The 18,236-nt window shown below is 36.6% G+C and overlaps 1 protein-coding gene across 1 annotated transcript; it reads left to right on the forward strand.

The window, feature by feature from the left end:
• Window positions 1-3,024: 3,024 nt before the first annotated feature.
• LOC131066161 (pentatricopeptide repeat-containing protein At4g14850) lies at window positions 3,025-6,118 on the forward strand. Its single transcript, XM_058000859.2, has one exon. The coding sequence runs from the start codon at window positions 3,170-3,172 to the stop codon at window positions 5,312-5,314; it is 2,145 nt and encodes a 714-aa protein (XP_057856842.2). The 5' UTR covers window positions 3,025-3,169; the 3' UTR covers window positions 5,315-6,118.
• The last annotated feature ends 12,118 nt before the right edge of the window (window positions 6,119-18,236 follow it).

An 18,236-nucleotide genomic window follows, 5' to 3' on the forward strand; every position in this document is an offset into this window, starting at 1 on the left:
CTTCAACAGTTGGAAAATCCCTTAACAGGGTAGCTTTAATCAGCTTGCTGTAAATCCTTTAACAGGGTGACTCAAAATCTTTGAGTTCTTAAAATCCTCTAACAAGGTAACCTTTAATAGGGTTTAACCCTTAATCGGGTATTTTAGCCATCCCTTAACCGGGTGATCCCTAGCATGATCGGTTCCTAACAGAACCTATTGTAAAGTCTTTAACCGGACTGGGCTCCTAACAGAGCAGACTTCAAAAGGGTTCAAAGAACAACTAGTGGGTATTCATCCCCACTATGGTTTTTCCCAGTTGGGTTTCCACGTGAAAAAATATGTGTGTTATGTGTGATGCTTTGTTATTTCCTATCAAGCAATAAAGTATGTTGAACCAGTAAGTCTTTACATTTATGTTGATGTATTACTAGTGTATGCATATGGGTGAAGTGGAAATAAGATGTTAGATTGTGTGGAAAGCTAAGAGTTGCCGGTTTATGTCTTTCACATTCTTACTATGTTTAACCAGCAGTAATCTGGTTTAGACCGGTGTTATTGCTTGCCAGTCAAGTGTAGTGTTTTCAGTCAAACCGGTTCAAGGAAAAGTGTTTTTGTCTATACTGATTCACCCCCCCCCTTCTTAGTACCGGTTTGGTACCAACTGTTCATCATTGATTCATCAAATATATAATTAGAACATGATATTGTCTTAAACCTATGACATGAGATAGAAAATCACAAGACCTAAGTAAGATTAAGTATGCTAGAGTGAATAGGACCTAATAAAAACTAATTAGGTGATATAAATATTTTTGCACCAACAATAACATATTATAGAATGATAAACCAAAGAAGCTCACAAATATAATTATTGATCAAACAACATGTATGCTTAAATGAAAGATATCACTCAAAGTACATAAACATGTAAACATCATGAACATAACTTGAATAAAATTTAAAAATGTATATGCACCAATAAAAGCATACATCTTTCAAGAAACCATATGCAAATGATCACATAGACATCCAACATAGAAAGATAATCATTTCATGTAACATCATCATGAGAGGAAAGAGAGTAGTTGTCAAAGCATATAAAGGAATCCATCATGATGTTCAAATCTAATATAAAGATAAAAAAAATATTTAAAATTTTAGATTTGAAACTATAAAATAAAAAAAGGAATAAAACCTTACAGAAAAAACTACTAGAGGGAATAAGAATGCCAAGTTTACCAAAAATCTAAGAAATAAAAACTTATATAAACATCCTTTGGTAAATCAACTAACATTGATAAACACATACTCATAGAACATTGATTAAGGCAAGGACTAGGGAATACACATGTAAAGTTTATAAAAAAATACAAGAAATAAATATTTATACAAATTTCTTATGATAAACCAACTAACATTGATAAATGTATATTCAAAGAACATGAGTTGAAGCAAGTACCATTTGGAGTAGTGTATTGAAGTACATTATGAAGGTTTAAATAAATAAACAAAGGTATGTAGCTCTTGGATCAATCTTGGTTTGACTCTACTATTTATTTGTAATTGATTTGCCCCTGCACCCAAAACTAAAACTTATTGATCAAATATTTTAGAATTGGTAAATTTTTTGTTTGATAGGAAAGGTCACTCCTGTAATTATGGAATTGATCATCTAATTATAGATCTAAATCTTTTGTGTAGATATGAAGTAGAATTGTAAATATGGTTTTTTTTTTAATCTTAGATCTAAGAACTATTTGCCTTGATTCTTATAGCTTGCATATTTTTGGTTTCTACAAAAGAGTGCAAATAATTGAAAATATTTCTCTCTTTTATCAACTCCTAAATATTAGTTTATTAATTAAATAAAAATATCGAAGACAACAATTAGTCATGCATTATGCGTAGGATGTCATATGCATATTTATGATCTAAAAATGATTCAATGAATAACAAAACTTTCTTTCTAAGTCCCGCATGGTAGGTGAATTGGCTTGGGCCGTGGGTTTGCTCCCCATTGGTCTCGGGTTCGATTCCCTGCTAGGTTATCCCGGCGGCTGGGGACTGCGGGCAGACTCATCTGCCTCCAGAGGACTAGTCTCGCCTCGTCTCGCCTCTCCTCTGACCCCAACTTGGCTCCCATAAGTCCAAGGTAAGGCGGGGTTGGTCGCTGGGATGAGACGCAGGGATACCTCTGGGTTACCAAAAAAAAAAAACTTTCTTTCTAGCTACTAGAACTGCACTAAAATATTCTTTAGATGTTACAAATGAATTGGGATTTGTTATTAAGTATTCTAGTGTGCATGTCAAATGATTTGTACTTCAATTCAAATTATAATGATCAAATGTAAGGAAATGTATACAAGTGAGACTTAACATTTGAAATTTAAAAAATAGAATTATTTTTACAAATTGGATCAATTTTATAATTTTATAATTTAAATTAAAATGACAAATAAATAAATTAAAGATCAAATATAAAGTATAGATATAAAACATATAAATTAAGATACAATAATTTATTTAACAATATTTATGCAAAATACAATTCCTTAATATACATATAACAACTAAATCAAAGCCCTTTCAAAACTAAATGAAAAAAGTACAAAAAAGTATATCAATTTTTACCATTACTCGATCACTCATCTTTATTAAGAAAAAAATCATTTATTATGCCTAGAGGCATCTACAATGACATCAAAATGTCCGTAAACAAAAATCCATTTTTGAAACAATTTGACATGCAAATGATGAGTAAATGCATGAAATTTGTCATGTTTTAGTTTTTGTGGAAGTGTTATTTTATTATTCCAAATAAAATAGAACCCTCGCCACTTGTCTCCAACTAGATTCACAATTTTTGATGTTTAGTATTGTAGAAAACATTTATTTTACAATGATTCTCTTCTATTATAAGATATCTCTATATTTTACATATATTTTTTTAATATAAATATACTAATTTATTTATTTTATTAGAAGGCTTCATATAAAATCGTAAAATCATTTAACTACTTCATATGAAAATATAAGCAAAGCTATCTCATCTCTTATCTATTATGATGACATAGCTTTATACTCAACAAAACTTGAATCTTTACTGTGAAACCTCTTATTTGAGGTAATTCTACCTCACAAAGATTTTTAACCCCTTCCCAACGAGAAAACATCAAATCCTCCATGAATGGATGAAGAGGAAATCATGAGCACGAACTTCTGTAAGCAGGCATCAGGCATCTTGTATTTGATGGACAATGCATATAAAACCTTTTCTCAACTAGACTTCAAGGCATATGGGTGCGCATTACAGGATTGCGCAAGTAGCAAAGCTCTTACTCGAGGCAAGCAATTTCATGCAAATTTAATAAAAAATGGATATGAGTCGGTGGCTTCATTTTTGAACACGAACCTTCTTAACATGTACGCCAAATGCCATGATACAGACCTTGCACGCAAAGTGTTTGACAAAATGGCCGAACGAAGTGTCGTATCGTGGACTGCTATGATTGCAGGGTATGTTCAAAACGGGGATTGTTGGGAATGTTTAAAACTTTTTTCTCGAATGCGAAGGCAAGAGCAATTTTATAAACCAAACGAATTCACGTTTCCTTGCGTGCTCAAGGCATGTGCGGGTCTAGGTAGAGATGGTCTGTCGCTCGGGAAACAGGTACATTCTTGCATTGTCCAAATTGGGTTTGATTCTGATGTTTTTACTGGCAGTGCCCTTCTGGATATGTATGCAAAATGTGGGGTAAGGAATGATGCGCTTCAAATGTTTGATGAAATGCCTGGGCGAAATATCGTCTCATGGAATGCCATGATTACAGGATGTGTTATCAATGGTTGTGGTGAGGAAGGTTTTAAGATCTTCCAGAAGTTGAGAGGAACCGATGTTAAACCAAATTATGTTACTTTTTGTAGCCTGCTTTATGCATGCGTCCAGGCATCCTCACTCGAACAGGGGAAGCAAGTACATGGGCACCTTGTGAAGAGTGGATTCGATTCGGAAGTGACTGTGGGTAATGGACTGGTAGATCTGTATGGGAAATTAAATCATGTTGAGGATGCACGCAAATTATTTGACAGCATGCCTGAACGAAATGTGGTTTCCTGGAGTACCATGATTGCAGGATATGTTCAAAATGGATACAGTGGAGAGGCACTAAGTATCTTCTCACAACTGCATCGAGAGGGAAGTGAGGCAACTGAGCATACAAGTTCAAGTGTTCTAAAGGCATGTGCAGTTTTAGCCAGTTTGGAGCAGGGGAAACAGGTTCATACGCACATTATCAAAATGAGAACAGTGTCGAATGTTTACATAGGAAGTGCACTCGTGGATATGTATGGGAAAAGTGGAAGCATAGATGATGCATGCCAAGTTTTTGACAGAATGCCCGAGAGAAATCTGGTATCATGGAATGCAATGATTTCAGCGTGTTCACAGCATGGTCATGCGGAGAAGGCGATCCAGCTCTTTGAACAGATGCAATGTGCTGGGTATCAACCAAACTACATCACATTGCTTTGTGTGCTATCTGCCTGCAGTCATGCAGGTTTAGTGGGAAAAGGTCTTTCTTATTTCAATGCCATGAGTACAGATTATGGCATAATGCCAGAACCAGAACACTATGCGTGCATAATTGACCTTCTTGGCCGAGCTGGCCTTCTGGATGAAGCTTTGGAATTTATGAAAGGAATTCCATTAGAACCTACTCCTTCTATGTGGGGTGCCTTGCTTGGTGCTTCTAGAGTTCATGGCAACATGGTTTTAGCAAAACAAGCAGCAGAACGCCTTTTTGAGTTGGATCCCGGAGACTCTGGAACACATGTGTTGCTGTCAAACATCTATGCTGCTAGTGGCAGGTGGGATGATGTAGCAAAAGTGAGGAATGCAATGAAGAATATAGGGATGAAAAAGGAGCCAGGATGTAGCTGGGTTGGGGATAAGAATAAAGTGCACGAATTTCATTCGAATGATAAAACACACCCATTGACAGAAGAGATCTATTCATTGCTGGAGAAATTGAGTGGTCAAATGAAGGAATCAGGGTATGTGCCAGATACAAATTTTGTGCTCCTTGATGTGGACGACCAGCAAAAGGAACAATTTCTTTCTTACCACTGTGAGAAACTAGCTCTTGCATTTGGGCTTATCTCCATACCATTTGGGTTACCTATCCGAATCACTAAAAACCTTCGTATATGCGGTGATTGCCATACTTTCATCAAATTTAGCTCTGGTATTGTTGGAAGAGAAATAGTCGTGAGAGACACTAACCGCTTCCATCGTTTCAAGGATAACCTTTGCTCTTGTGGGGATTACTGGTGATGTAAAAGAACAACGGATATCATATTGCGGTTGGTCCTGCCTGGATTATGCAGACATTTTCCTAGTATATTACCAGCAAGATTGGAAACTCACGGTGCCACTTATTATATTTTCCAAAGTTGAACATGCATCCATGTATCTATGTTCTCATTGATGCATGCTTATGTACCATATCATCATGAGGTACTCCGTTGTTCGAGGCTATCAGCAAATCCTGTAAAACCACGAAAGGCAACAGGAATTGTGCTCCTCATTGTGCAGGGTTTGTCCTTGGTTACTTTTCTCAGAATATAAGTCAAATAGGAGTCGCAACTTATATGCTGGATGCCTAGTGAAACAAGAGCCGCAAGGGAAATGCTAGTTGCTAATTTATTCTGTACTCAAAATCCCTAATTCTTGCCATCTGCAAAGCCTGATTCACTGTGTTGCCTGGCTAGGTTTGAACTTTGAACATGGTGAGGTTAGTGCTTGCTTTCTATTCAAGCCTATGATGATACATTTTTTTGCAAGGAGATTGATGTGTATGAAATACAGTTTGGAAATTGCATAGTTGTTTTTATAAACTTTTAGATTCTACATAGGGACTAGCACCCAGCACTGACAAGCAAGTCATCATAGAATCATATGACAATTACTTTTCTGTTGAGAATGTGAAGTCCAACAGTCATCTGTCTTTCCTTTCCTTCCTCTCTTCATTTGCTTGCTGTCTCTTCATATTGGAAGAGTTAAAAACACTTACGAAATGATGAGAAGAAATTGTGAATTATTTTAACAGTGAATAGAAGATATTGCCTTGCTTTCCCATGGATGCAGTCTTTAATGGTAAACCACATAATTCATTCTGTTATGTGTATCTTTTTTATTGTCTCTATTTTTGTTTCGCTGTTTCGTGTTGTTTAATCTGCTCTTTAAATTCAACGATTGATATCAAAGTTTTAAAAGCTTTAAAAATAGAAATTGTGGGGAAGCTGAAGAAAAATGGAAGAAGCATATAAATAGAGAATTGAAATTTTTTTAAGGCAAAACTTTGGATTGTCGAACCTACAGCTGGAAGCTTTTTCTGGCACAAAAAGACCTTACAGTAATGGTGGAAGGAAAGGCATAGAAGTCGATTGTGATGTCTGATGAGGAGTGGGAGAAATTGGACAAGAAGGCAGTGGCGACCATAATTCTTCCCCTCTCTAGCAATGTGTTGTTCAGTGTTGCAATGGAGAAGACAACGAAAGGTCTTTCAGATTGTCTATCCGACATGTATGAACTATGAAATGACTTCCACATCAAAATAAAGTTTTTCTAATGAAGAAGTTATACAATTTGAAGATGAAGGAATGTGGAATTGTGTCAAACCATTTAAATGAATTTTAACACGTTTATTAACAGTTTATTTTTGTGAGCATGAACTTGGATGATGAAATCAAGGCCATTTTGCAATTGTGCTCTCTACTTGATAGCTGGGAAGTACTCGTTATGGCTATCTGCAATTTGGTGTCCGACAAGAAGGGAAGTGTATTAAAATTTGATGATGTTGTAGGGACTCTTCTTAGTGAAGATATGACGAGGAAGAATCAAGGAACTTCATTAGGAGATGCTTTGATAAAATCTAAATCCAGTAAGAGATCAAAGTCAAGAGGCAAAGATAATGGTTTCTAGCATTGTGGCAAGCAAGGCCACATCAAAAGAAATTGTTGGTCATTCAAGAAGACTGAAAATGAGCCAAAAGAAAATGAAGCGAATGTAGCATATGAAGAAGATGCAGGTGCTCTATTTCTAACTACAAGAGAATCTATAGTAGATGTTTAGGTATTTGGTTCGGGAGCATCATTTCATGCCACTTTGCATAGGGAGTATTTAAAAAACTATCAATGTGGTAATTTTGGTAAGGTTTATCTTGGTGATAACAAATCTTGTGATATTGTTGGCAGAGGGGATATTTTGTCGAAACTAAAAAATGGAAATAATTGGCTGCTACGAGATGTTAGATATGTCCATCAACTCAAAAAAATCTTGATTTCAGTTGGGCAATTAGATTCTCAAGGCAAATCAAGTAGATGGAAAGTGACAAAAGGAGCTTTGATAATTGCTAGGGGCAGCAAACTAGGCACTTTGTATATGCTAGAGAGTCACACTGAAATGGGAGCTACGAAGGTAGTTGCGGAGCCGGAGCAAGCAAGGCCTTGGGATTAACTTCCAAGGCTGAAATTGATGGATTTGGGAATGTGTGAGCATTGTATATATGACAAACAAAAGAGGTTTAGCATCTCTACCAAGGAATGTGACAAGAACATGTAACCATTGGAGCTACATCAATTGATGGGTCAAATTATTTTGTTACTTTTTTTTTAGATGATAGCACTAGAAAAGTTTGAGATTATATGGTTAGAAAACGAAATCTTAAGTTTTTGATAGCATTTGTAGAAAATCAAACCAGCAGCAAAATTAATTTTTTTGAAAATTAACAAGAAGAATGAGTATTGTTTGAGAGAAGTTGATGAGTTTTGTGCAAAGAATGGTATTCAGATTTTTCCTTTTTTATCGCAAGAAAACAATGCAACTGAAAGGATGAACAAGACTATTTTGAAAAGAGCTCAGAGAATGCTCTAATATTCTCGTCTAGAAAATCAATTTTGGCTAGAGGCCATTGACATGACTATGTATTTAATTAATCGAGGTCCATCCTCTTGCTTAAATTTTAAAATTTTCGAGGAATGGCTAGGTAAGAGGATTTCATACTGTCATTCGAGGGTGTTTGGGTGTGAAGCTTTTGTTTACATTCTATAGGAAAAAAGAACAACGCTGGAAGTGAAATCGAAACAGTGTATCTTCGTTGAATACAGAGATGAGACATACGGCTACAGGTTGTGGGATCCCATTTTGAAATAGGGCACACGTAGCAAGGATGCAATTTCAATGAAAAAGTCATGCCTTGTCTAGCTCCAAAACTAGATACTCCATCAAGAGAGTATGTTCCATAAGATAATAATAGTGTTGGAACTATCAATATTAAAAGGATGCCTCAAATCTATGCTATAAAGATGTAGAGGAGTCAATGTTTAGCATCACACTTGGGAAATATTTCACAGAGTATTGTGCAACCTTTATTCCTTGTTGCGCCGCCTCCAGATACAATTCCATCCGCCGTGCAGGAATCTTCATTATTACCACGAGCTGTGGTGGGTTCTGTTTCAAATCCTGCACAACATACAAATTAGCTACTTCCCACTCAAAGTATGTCACCAAATCTTGGAGAGGAAGAAAAAGTTGATGATGCATAGGCATTAGTGACAAAGGTTGACACATTGAATGTTGAAAAAACAGTCTTCATACAAGTATCAAGTGAGAGAGGACTGATATTGTTACAGGAAAAATGGATGGCACTTTATGAAATTTGTGGCGCTTATGCAGTTCAATTCTGTTCTCAAATGAAGAGCATGCCCAATCACCGATAAGATCACTCGGTGCTCAATAATTTTTTTATTGAAGGCAGCTGGAGTTGAATGCTATTCTGTCTATATCTAGGAGGGCTCTGTGTTGGGAATATGAAGCCCAACAGTCACATGGTTGTTTGTCTTCGCCAGAAGACTCTTCATTTCATATTTGATATGTTTATATAAATGGTTGTGTGCAGCCCATATATGATGTACTGTGTAATTGGATATTGGTTAATAAGAATTATCCCTGTGTTTCTGGTGGACGTAGCCACTTAGTGGTGAACCACGTTAATCTTGTGTCTTGAGTTCTTTGTTATGTCTATTATTCTTCCTATTGTTTTCTGTTCATTATTATGTGTTTTCTTTGCTCGCTTTTAAACTAACAATTGGTATCAGAGCTATGGTGAAATGTTGAGCAGAGATGGGATCTGATTGGATAGTTGATCCTGGAGTTGGGTGCTTTTATGTTGTCAATAAACAGACTGAAGTTTCAGATGATGAGGCCGAATCAGATGATGAAGCCGAATCAGTCATCGAAAAATTTATTGGTAGTCTAGACTCGGTAGAGAGTGATGTCCAAGTGGAGGTTGAAACCAAATGTCATTGGTGGGATGGCTGGAAAAAGGAGGAGACTTTGGCTGAAGAAGAAGAGGGTTTGTTGTATTCGCTATTTGAAGAAGAGACTGGTTTGTTTCCCTTCCAAGATGAGGAGGATGCCTTCCGGGGTGAGGAGGATGTAGTCTCGAATCTAGCGAGTGACCCTGAAGAAGAACAGGCAGATTGCAGAAGTGATGATTTATTGTTGCAGATTGCAGCAGTGGAGGCAGAGTGGAATGCATTGATTGCAGGTACTGCACAAGTTTCTGCACAAAATACAACAAATTCATTTAGTGAGGCAACCGTGAGAATTGGGAGTGATGTTTGTAGGCTATTCACACCTGTACAAGAGTTTTATATTTGGGTATTAAAATTTGATAATGGTGATCTTCTAGATATTCTATTACGGGTGAGCACAAGAGCAAGAGACTATGATGGAGGAGTGTATTATGCATCTGCAGATAGTAGTGTTCTTGATTATGGATTACCAGATGAAGTAGTTAGAGAATATATTTTTAACTCTGATCTAACTTGGAGAAGATTAATTCGCACTGTTCATGAACAGAGTTTGGTGATATTAAAATCTTCTCAAGAGTTGGTTGTAGTATGAGCCTTGGAATGGAGATGCAGGGAATGTTATAGGTTGTGCCGGTTGGACTTCACGGGGGAGATTGTTGGGAATATGAAGCCCAACAGTCACATGGTTGTTTGTCTTCCCCAAAAGACTCTTCATTTCATATTTGATATGTTTATATAAATGGTTGTGTGCAGCCCATATATGATGTACTGTGTAATTGAATATTGGTTAGTAAGAATTCTCCCTGCGTTTCTGGTGGACGTAGCCACTTAGTGGTGAACCATGTTAATCTTGTGTCTTGAGTTCTTTGTTGTGTCTATTATTCTTTTTGCAGTTTTCTATTCATTATTATGTGTTTTCTCTGCTCGTTTTTAAGCTAACACTCTGTTCGATCAATTTGATACCAAGAAAAAGCCCAACAACATCAAGCTGGCAATTACGAGGACCCGATTCCTCTGTATTTAGGCTTTGTCAAGGGTCTACCCTCAACATCTCTCGAGAAATGCTACCGTAGAATGAGATTCTGAATTTTGCAACACATCAAGATATTATTAATGCATCTAGATGTATGCAGAAATGAGATGATGTATTTGGTTGCGACAGGAGTGCAAAGATAACATTTACAGAGACTATGGAGATGCCTTTGCTTATGTGCACCTAGCAGCTGAACATCAATTTTTTGCTAGTGGATTTGGATGCAATACAACTGCCTCCTAGTGAAGACTTTGACATAAAGAGTAATGTAGAAGAATCATTGGAGCTTAAGACAGGGTTTGGTAATGTCATTGTTGTTGGCAATCTTCATGTTTTGCCTCTTGAGCAGTTTGAGAATCTTGAAGGTGTTGCTCGTAAGTTTTTTGGTCAGTTTGGAACAATCAGGGATAGGGGTCTGTAGATGCTAGTTGATCTTGAGAGACACAACAACAAATGATCTACATTTTTGGTAATATTTTTGGACTACACATTTTGGATACTTTTTGAAATTTCTCATGAGTATTGTCATCAATGCCAAAGGGGGAGATTGTTGGCATATGCACACTCCAATGAGACATTGTATGTGATTGAAGGTTTTGTCATTGATGGCAACCTTGCAATCTTATGGCACTGGCAAGACATTATACCGGCAAAGCATTACACCGACAAGATAGTGCACCGGCATCAACAGATCACACTCTACACTAGCATCGACATAGAAGAAAACAAGTATACCGGCACAGAGGCCGACATGATTTTTGTTATGCAATATTTTGTTTAATATTGTAAGCCGACTTGGCAAATTGTAAAATGACTCTTATATATAAAGGAGATCATTGTAGACATTTGTAGGAGTGATGTAGGAGCATTAATGAAAATATTAGGCAAACCTAATGTACGAAATATAGGTCAAGGGTATATGTAAAGAACAGAGCAGGAACTGGTACTGAATCTCGCATTGAAGATGCTATTGTAAAGCAGTACAAGTCATTGGATTAGTATAATCCTTATTTTAAGTCAGTGTGACTTCCCATTGAGCAGTGAGCTTTAGACAGTTGGCCTTCCTGCATGTGCAGGTCCCTATTGTAAGTAATATTCTCTTATTGGCCAGTGAGTGAATATTGTGGGTCACAAATCCCACTGAGGTTTTTCCCACACCAGGTTTCTTCGTTAAATATCTTGTGTTATGGTGTACTTTTCATGTGGATGTTTTTGATTCTGTTTATTGCATTATTTCTTGCATACTGGTACACTGTTATATTATGTTCTACATGTTTTAACTTAAGAAATTCTTATTACCGGTTAGATACTGATTCACCCCCCCCTCTCAGTATTTGTGAGACCCCTAACAATTGGTATCAGAGCCTTGCTCCTCTATTTTCAGAAGCCTAATAGCTTGAGGAAGATCTTGACACCGATAAAGATGGAAAATCTGATGAAGCAACTTGAAGGAGCTCTTACAGACTATGATGTAGAGAAATTAAAAAATATCAAATTAGAAGATGATTTAAGGGCAACTCAGGATATCATTCAGGCACTTCAAGAAAATTTTACTGTTGCAAGAAATAAGAGAAGAGAACTTTGTGAAAAATTGCAAAATGATAATGATGAAAATGAATCACTCAATGATATGATAAGCAAGTTGAAAGAAGAGATCATGACAACAAAAAATGAAATGCAGGATATGACTATGAAATTTTGCAAAGAGATTGATGATAGGAAGAAGAATGAAGAAGAATTGACCAAAAGACTAAGTGATGCAGCAAATGAGAACACAAGACTTAGCTATGAAAATGACATGTTGAAGACAGACCTGATGCACACTCAGAATGACTCAAATGAACTAATGAGACAAAAATAAATCTTGGAAAGAGAACTGGAAACTACAAATCAACACAAAAAAAAATTCAAGAAAAGCTCAAAGGAACTTGGTACCTTGCTGAAGAATAAAAAACTTAAAGGTGACACTTCTGGAATTGGCTTTGAAGTTGGTGAAAGCTCCAGTACTACAAATACTCAGGATCACAGCAAACTGATAAGACAACCTAATGCTTATAAATTCAATGGAAAATGCTTTAACTGTAATAAATATGGTCATAGAGTAAATGAATGTAGATCTAGGAATTATCAGAATATCAACACACCCACCGGTCAATGTTCAAAATGCAACAAAGTTGGTCACAACTCTGAAAACTGCAGAATGAATGTGAGATGTTATGTTTGTGGAAGATTTGGACATTTATCAAATCAATGCAGAACACAAATTGGCATAGGCTATGGGAAAACTATTCAGAAGAATAATGTAACTTGTTATGCATGTAACAAGATTGAGCATATTGCTAAATTTTGTAGAAGTAAAGGAACACTGGTAGACAACAAAAGTACTAGCTTGAAAGGTAAAGAAAAAGTTGAAGAGGTTAAGCAAGAATTCTCAAAACAATGGATTAGAAAAGCTGATCTAAATATTGGGAATACTTCTCCACCGGTAAAATCAACCAATGCTTCACCGGTAGGACAAAGTGATACTTCACCGACAGGACAGAGTAGTGCTCCACCGATAGGAAGTTCTTCATCTAATTGAAGAAAATTTCCTTGAGGGTTTGGCAATCAAATGACACGTGCTAATTATTGCCTCGGTTAGAGATAAGAAGTTGAAAATTACATATTACCGACAGACAATGTTAAGTGAATACTTAACTGGCATGCAATTAATGTGGTAGATGGAGAAAAGACATTATAAAAGTAAGGTTTTGGCTCCATTTCATTTCACCGTGATTTCAAATTTTCAGAGAGCGCGAAGATTCCAAGCTAAGGCATTTTGAGCAAGAAGCAAGCACACTCCAAGCAATCATCCACCCAAGGTAGTAAAAGGTATTTAATCATGGCATCCACCTCTGCAATTGAATACATAGAAAACCCTACTATTGTTGAAGTAATAAAAAGACCTAGGCCCGTATTTCAGTTAGTTCCTAAGATAGCAAAGAAGGATGATTCCTTAGGTGCTTTTTCTCAAATCCCTAAGGGAGTTGTATATGCTGAAGACCCAAGAATGTACATCCACTACAACATTGAAGAGTTAGGAGATGAGGAAATCAAAACCATGTATAAAACCGTGATATGTGATGATACCGGCAATGTTAAAGATGAACACAAGATTATTGAAACCCTAAGATTTACAGAGATCCTTAGCATTCCTGAATTTCCTAAGGATGTAATTAGGATAGTTTTAAGCAGAGCACATGGAGAATTTTCCATAAGATCACCAAGGAAGCTGTGAAAGCTGTCACAGGGTTACCAACCACCGGTAAGAAACCGGATAAAACCAAGAAGGTTCCCAATGACCTAGTTACAAAACTAACTGGTGCAACATTCGACAAGAGGTCTCTAAGGGTTAATGATGTAAAAGATATCAATGTGAGATTTATCAGTATGATATTAGGTTATAAAGCCACTCATGCTAATAGACTTAACTCAGTTTCAAGTTTATGCATTAAGAGTGCTTATGATATGGTAACAGACAATGCAAAAATTGACATATGTGAATGGTTAAAGGATGAACTAATTGACAACCTTAGAAAGATCAAGAAGGACAAGAAAGGAACTTTCAGATTTGGAAATCTGTTAGTATGCCTAATGCTACACATAACAAAACAGGTTCCCGGTATAGGTTATAAAGAACTTGGATATGACATACTGGTAGGAAAACAATTGACTGAACTATTCAATAACATGGGTGAGAACAAGGAGAACAATATTCATGACTTCTTTCAAGCATTAAAGACCAAAATGAAGAAAAGAATAAGGTTATCTCAGAAAATAGTAGACAAATACAAAGATGATATATGATTTGTCATTAAGAAAGATGAAATCTGGATGGAAGCAGTCATCCCAAGGACAATTTGGGTAACCAAGATGGGCTATGAAACAGATGACCACATAGTTGAAACATATGCTAAAGCACTTCTGGAAGCCCCCAATGAACCTAAGGAAGAAGTATTTGGTAGTCCTGAGACTATAGAAAGCCAAATACAATCAAAGAAAAGAGTAAAGAAGGTTGAGGCATTTGTAAGGAAAGGGTCCAGACAAGCACAAGCCATTAAGGAAGATGTATTAAAGAAAACCGACATAACAGAGGATGAGTTGGCAGCTCCACAACCTGAAACTCACCTATCACTGGTAGGTACTTCTTCGGAAGGTGACATGCCAGCAACTTTTAAAAGAGTTGTAAGAAAAAGAGATCCTTCACCGGCAACCACTCCTTCACCTAGAAGAACAAGGCAAAAGCAACAAGCAGTGAGATCTCCGGTTAGAAAGGCCACACCAAAGAAGAAGCTGACACCTAAGAAGAAGAAAAGGACAAACAGTGACTTGGTCCCTCTTGATGTACTGCTAAATTAAATCACAGAGGAAGGAAAACTGAAAAACATAGAGAAAATTTATGACACTCTAACAGCTGATGAGAAAGAGCAAGTTGAGAACAATGTTATATTGCATATGGACATGTACAAGAAATTTTTGATGGAAGTAGTAAATGAAATTCCTGATGAATTATTCAAAAGGCTAGAAGCCAGAAGGCAAGTAGTGATAGAATTAGATAAGAAAATAAAAATTGAGAAGCTACTTGCTCTATATCTAGTAAACTCTCCAAAAGAAATTGATGATTTGATTGCTCAAGCAAACCGGTCAGTATTCTCTACTACACACCGACATATTTCACTAATGGCAGGAAGATTTAATGAAGTGACAGAGGAAATAGAAGATGGATGGGATATATTCCTGGTTGACAAAGAAAAATAAGAAGAGTACAAGAACCCTAAACCTATAAAGGTATATCAAAAAGATAGAGACAAAGGGAAAGGTAAAGTTGGTGGACCACCACGCATCAGAGTTAAAGACAACCTACCCCCACCGGCGAAAATAACAACTACTGAAGATCAACCAGCAACAGAAAGTATGGATGTAGAGGATAACAATCATAATTTTGAAGTCCTATATACTGTGAATGTTGATACCCAGAAGATCAACATAATAGTAGACAAAGATACAACTAATAAGTCAGATATGGCTAATGAGCCTCCGGTAGCAGGGGAAACAGAGAAACTGACAGAAGATACAGAGAAAAAGGTAGAGACTAAGTCACAGACAGAGACAACACAACATATAGAGAAATCAACAGAGCTAAAAGCTCCGGAATAACATCAACCGGAATAGGTACATAAGGAAATAGTGCCACCAGTAACTAGTGAAGTAGGAAAACCAGTGCTTAAAGAAATACAGACACGAACTGACCTACCAGAGGTCAATACAAGCATGGTTACTTCCACCAGTACTCAGATTGTTGGATCATCATCAACATTCAAATCAACAAATGTGACTGAGGTATTACTTGATTCTATCAAGAAAATAACTGACTGCAGCTCACAAGCTTATAAAGCAATTGATGATTATATACCAATTTTGAAGGTAATAGCTCCCAACTGTAATATAGATAATAAAGACTCTTTAGGACAATTGGATACATTGTGTAAATATATCTCAGAAAACATTGAGAAAATAAAGGAAGAATCAGTGAAGGATAAGGTAGAAATTGAAAAATATAAATTCTTTGATGAGGAAATAAAGAAGTGTAACAGAGATTTTGATACACTTCTACCGGAACTATGTAATTTGTTGAAAGAATACAAAAATCTATATAAAGATACATGTAAAACAAACTTTTTGATTGTAGATATTGACAAGAAAATAAGCAAGGCACAAGATGAGATAAATAAACTTGCAGACAACTTTGTCAACTCACCTGATGAAGAGAAGATAGCAAATTTTGAGGAAGAACTACTCAAATTAGAAAGGGAAAAAGAAAGAATAATAAACAAGGCAAAACATTTGAGATCTAAACTAAGTCCAAGATTGGACTATTTAGCATCTCTACGGAAAGAAATTTCTGAGGGATTAACACAGGGAAGCAAAACACCGGCAGAGCATTTGCAGCATCTCACCGGTACAGTAAAGAGAACTGAGACAACAATAAAAGATGGTAAGAAGTTTATGGATAGTATAAACTTGATTTTGGGAGATCTTTTTCAGATAATAACTACCCAGCTACAAGGTTGAGGATATGGATAGATGAAACTACAAACTCTACTGACATCTTGACAACCTTTGTCATTGATGCCAAAGGGGGAGTAGTGGGATGAGAAAATTCAAAACACAGGAATCATATGCTCAGGGGGAGCTCTCACATTTTTGGTAAACATTTTTGGTAATATTTTTGGACTACACATTTTGGATACTTTTTGAAATTTCTCATGAGTGTTGCTATCAATGCCAAAGGGGGAGATTGTTGGCATATGCACACTCCAATGAGACATTGTATGTGATTGAAGGTTTTGTCATTGATGGCAACCTTGCAATCCTATGGCACCGGAAAAACATTATACCGGCAAAGCATTACACCGACAAGATAGTGCACCAGCATCAACAGATCACACTCTACACCGGCACTCAGGACACCGGCACTGGCACAGAAGAAAACAAGTATACTGGCACAGAGGCCAACAGGATTTTTGTTATGCACTATTTTGTTTATTATTGTAAGCCGACTTGGCAAATTGTAAAATGACTCTTATATATAAAGGAGATCATTGTAGACATTTGTAGGAGTGATGTAGGATTATTAATGAAAATATTAGGTAGACCTAATGTGCGAAATATAGGTCAAGGGTATATGTAAAGAATAGAGCAGGAACTGGTATTGAATCTGGCATTGAAGATGCTATTGTAAAGCAATACAAGTCATTGGATTAGTATAATCCTTATTGTAAGTCAGTGTGACTTCCCATTGAGCAGTGAGTTCTAGGTAGTTGGTCTTCCTGCATGTGCAGGCCCCTATTGTAAGTAATATTCTCTTATTGGCCAATGAGTGAATATTGTGGGTCACAAATCCCATCGAGGTTTTTCCCACACCGGGTTTTCTCGTTAAACATCTTGTGTTATGGTGTACTTTTCATGTGGATGTTCTTGATTCTGTTTATTGCATTATTTCTTGCATACCGGTACACTGTTATATTATGTTCTGCATGTTTTAACTTAAGAAATTCTTATTACCAGTTAGATAGTGATTCACCCCCTCTCTTAGTATCTGTGGGACCCCTAACAGACACAACAACAAATGATCAAACAAATGGATATAAGTTGGATAGAGCACACATTTTTGTTGTCAACATGTTTGATGACTTATAGAAATCCATGAAGAGTTTAAGATGAGTGGGTTTCTTTTAAGACCAAGACATATTCTCCCATTGAAAATTTACACACGTGGCTTACAAATGAGAAAGCGTGTGACCATTTTGTCATTCGTGCTCAGTTAGACATTGAAGTTTATTGGAATGATGCTAGGCAATCGAAGCTTGAATTTGTGTACCACCATACACGTTGGACTGAAATTTTTCCTTCAGTGGTCACCACTTGGACCATACTTGTCAACTCTTCATAGGCAGGGAGCAACTGTTTGGGGAGGTGCTACCACATTTACCAGATTGATATGTTTTGCACATAGACAGGTTAGATCGATTGATATATCATCGGGGGAGAAATTCTAGGTAACTTACATTAGCCATGAGCTTAGTAACCCAAGAGACACATAGAGGGTTACTTTAAGCATCTTTGATATGAGGACTTTCAACATAGAGATAATTACATAGGCCTAGATCTTGAGGAACATAATCGTTTTGAGATTTGACTAGACACTAGGTTTTATTGATTCTGACTTGACTTTGGAGAAGAGTCATCTGAAGAGTCCTTGAACAAAATTTGGGGAAGCTAAACTCCTGCATAGCTTCTTTGGTTC

Source organism: Cryptomeria japonica, chromosome 5, assembly GCF_030272615.1.
Source record: "Cryptomeria japonica chromosome 5, Sugi_1.0, whole genome shotgun sequence".
Lineage (NCBI taxonomy): Eukaryota > Viridiplantae > Streptophyta > Pinopsida > Cupressales > Cupressaceae > Cryptomeria > Cryptomeria japonica.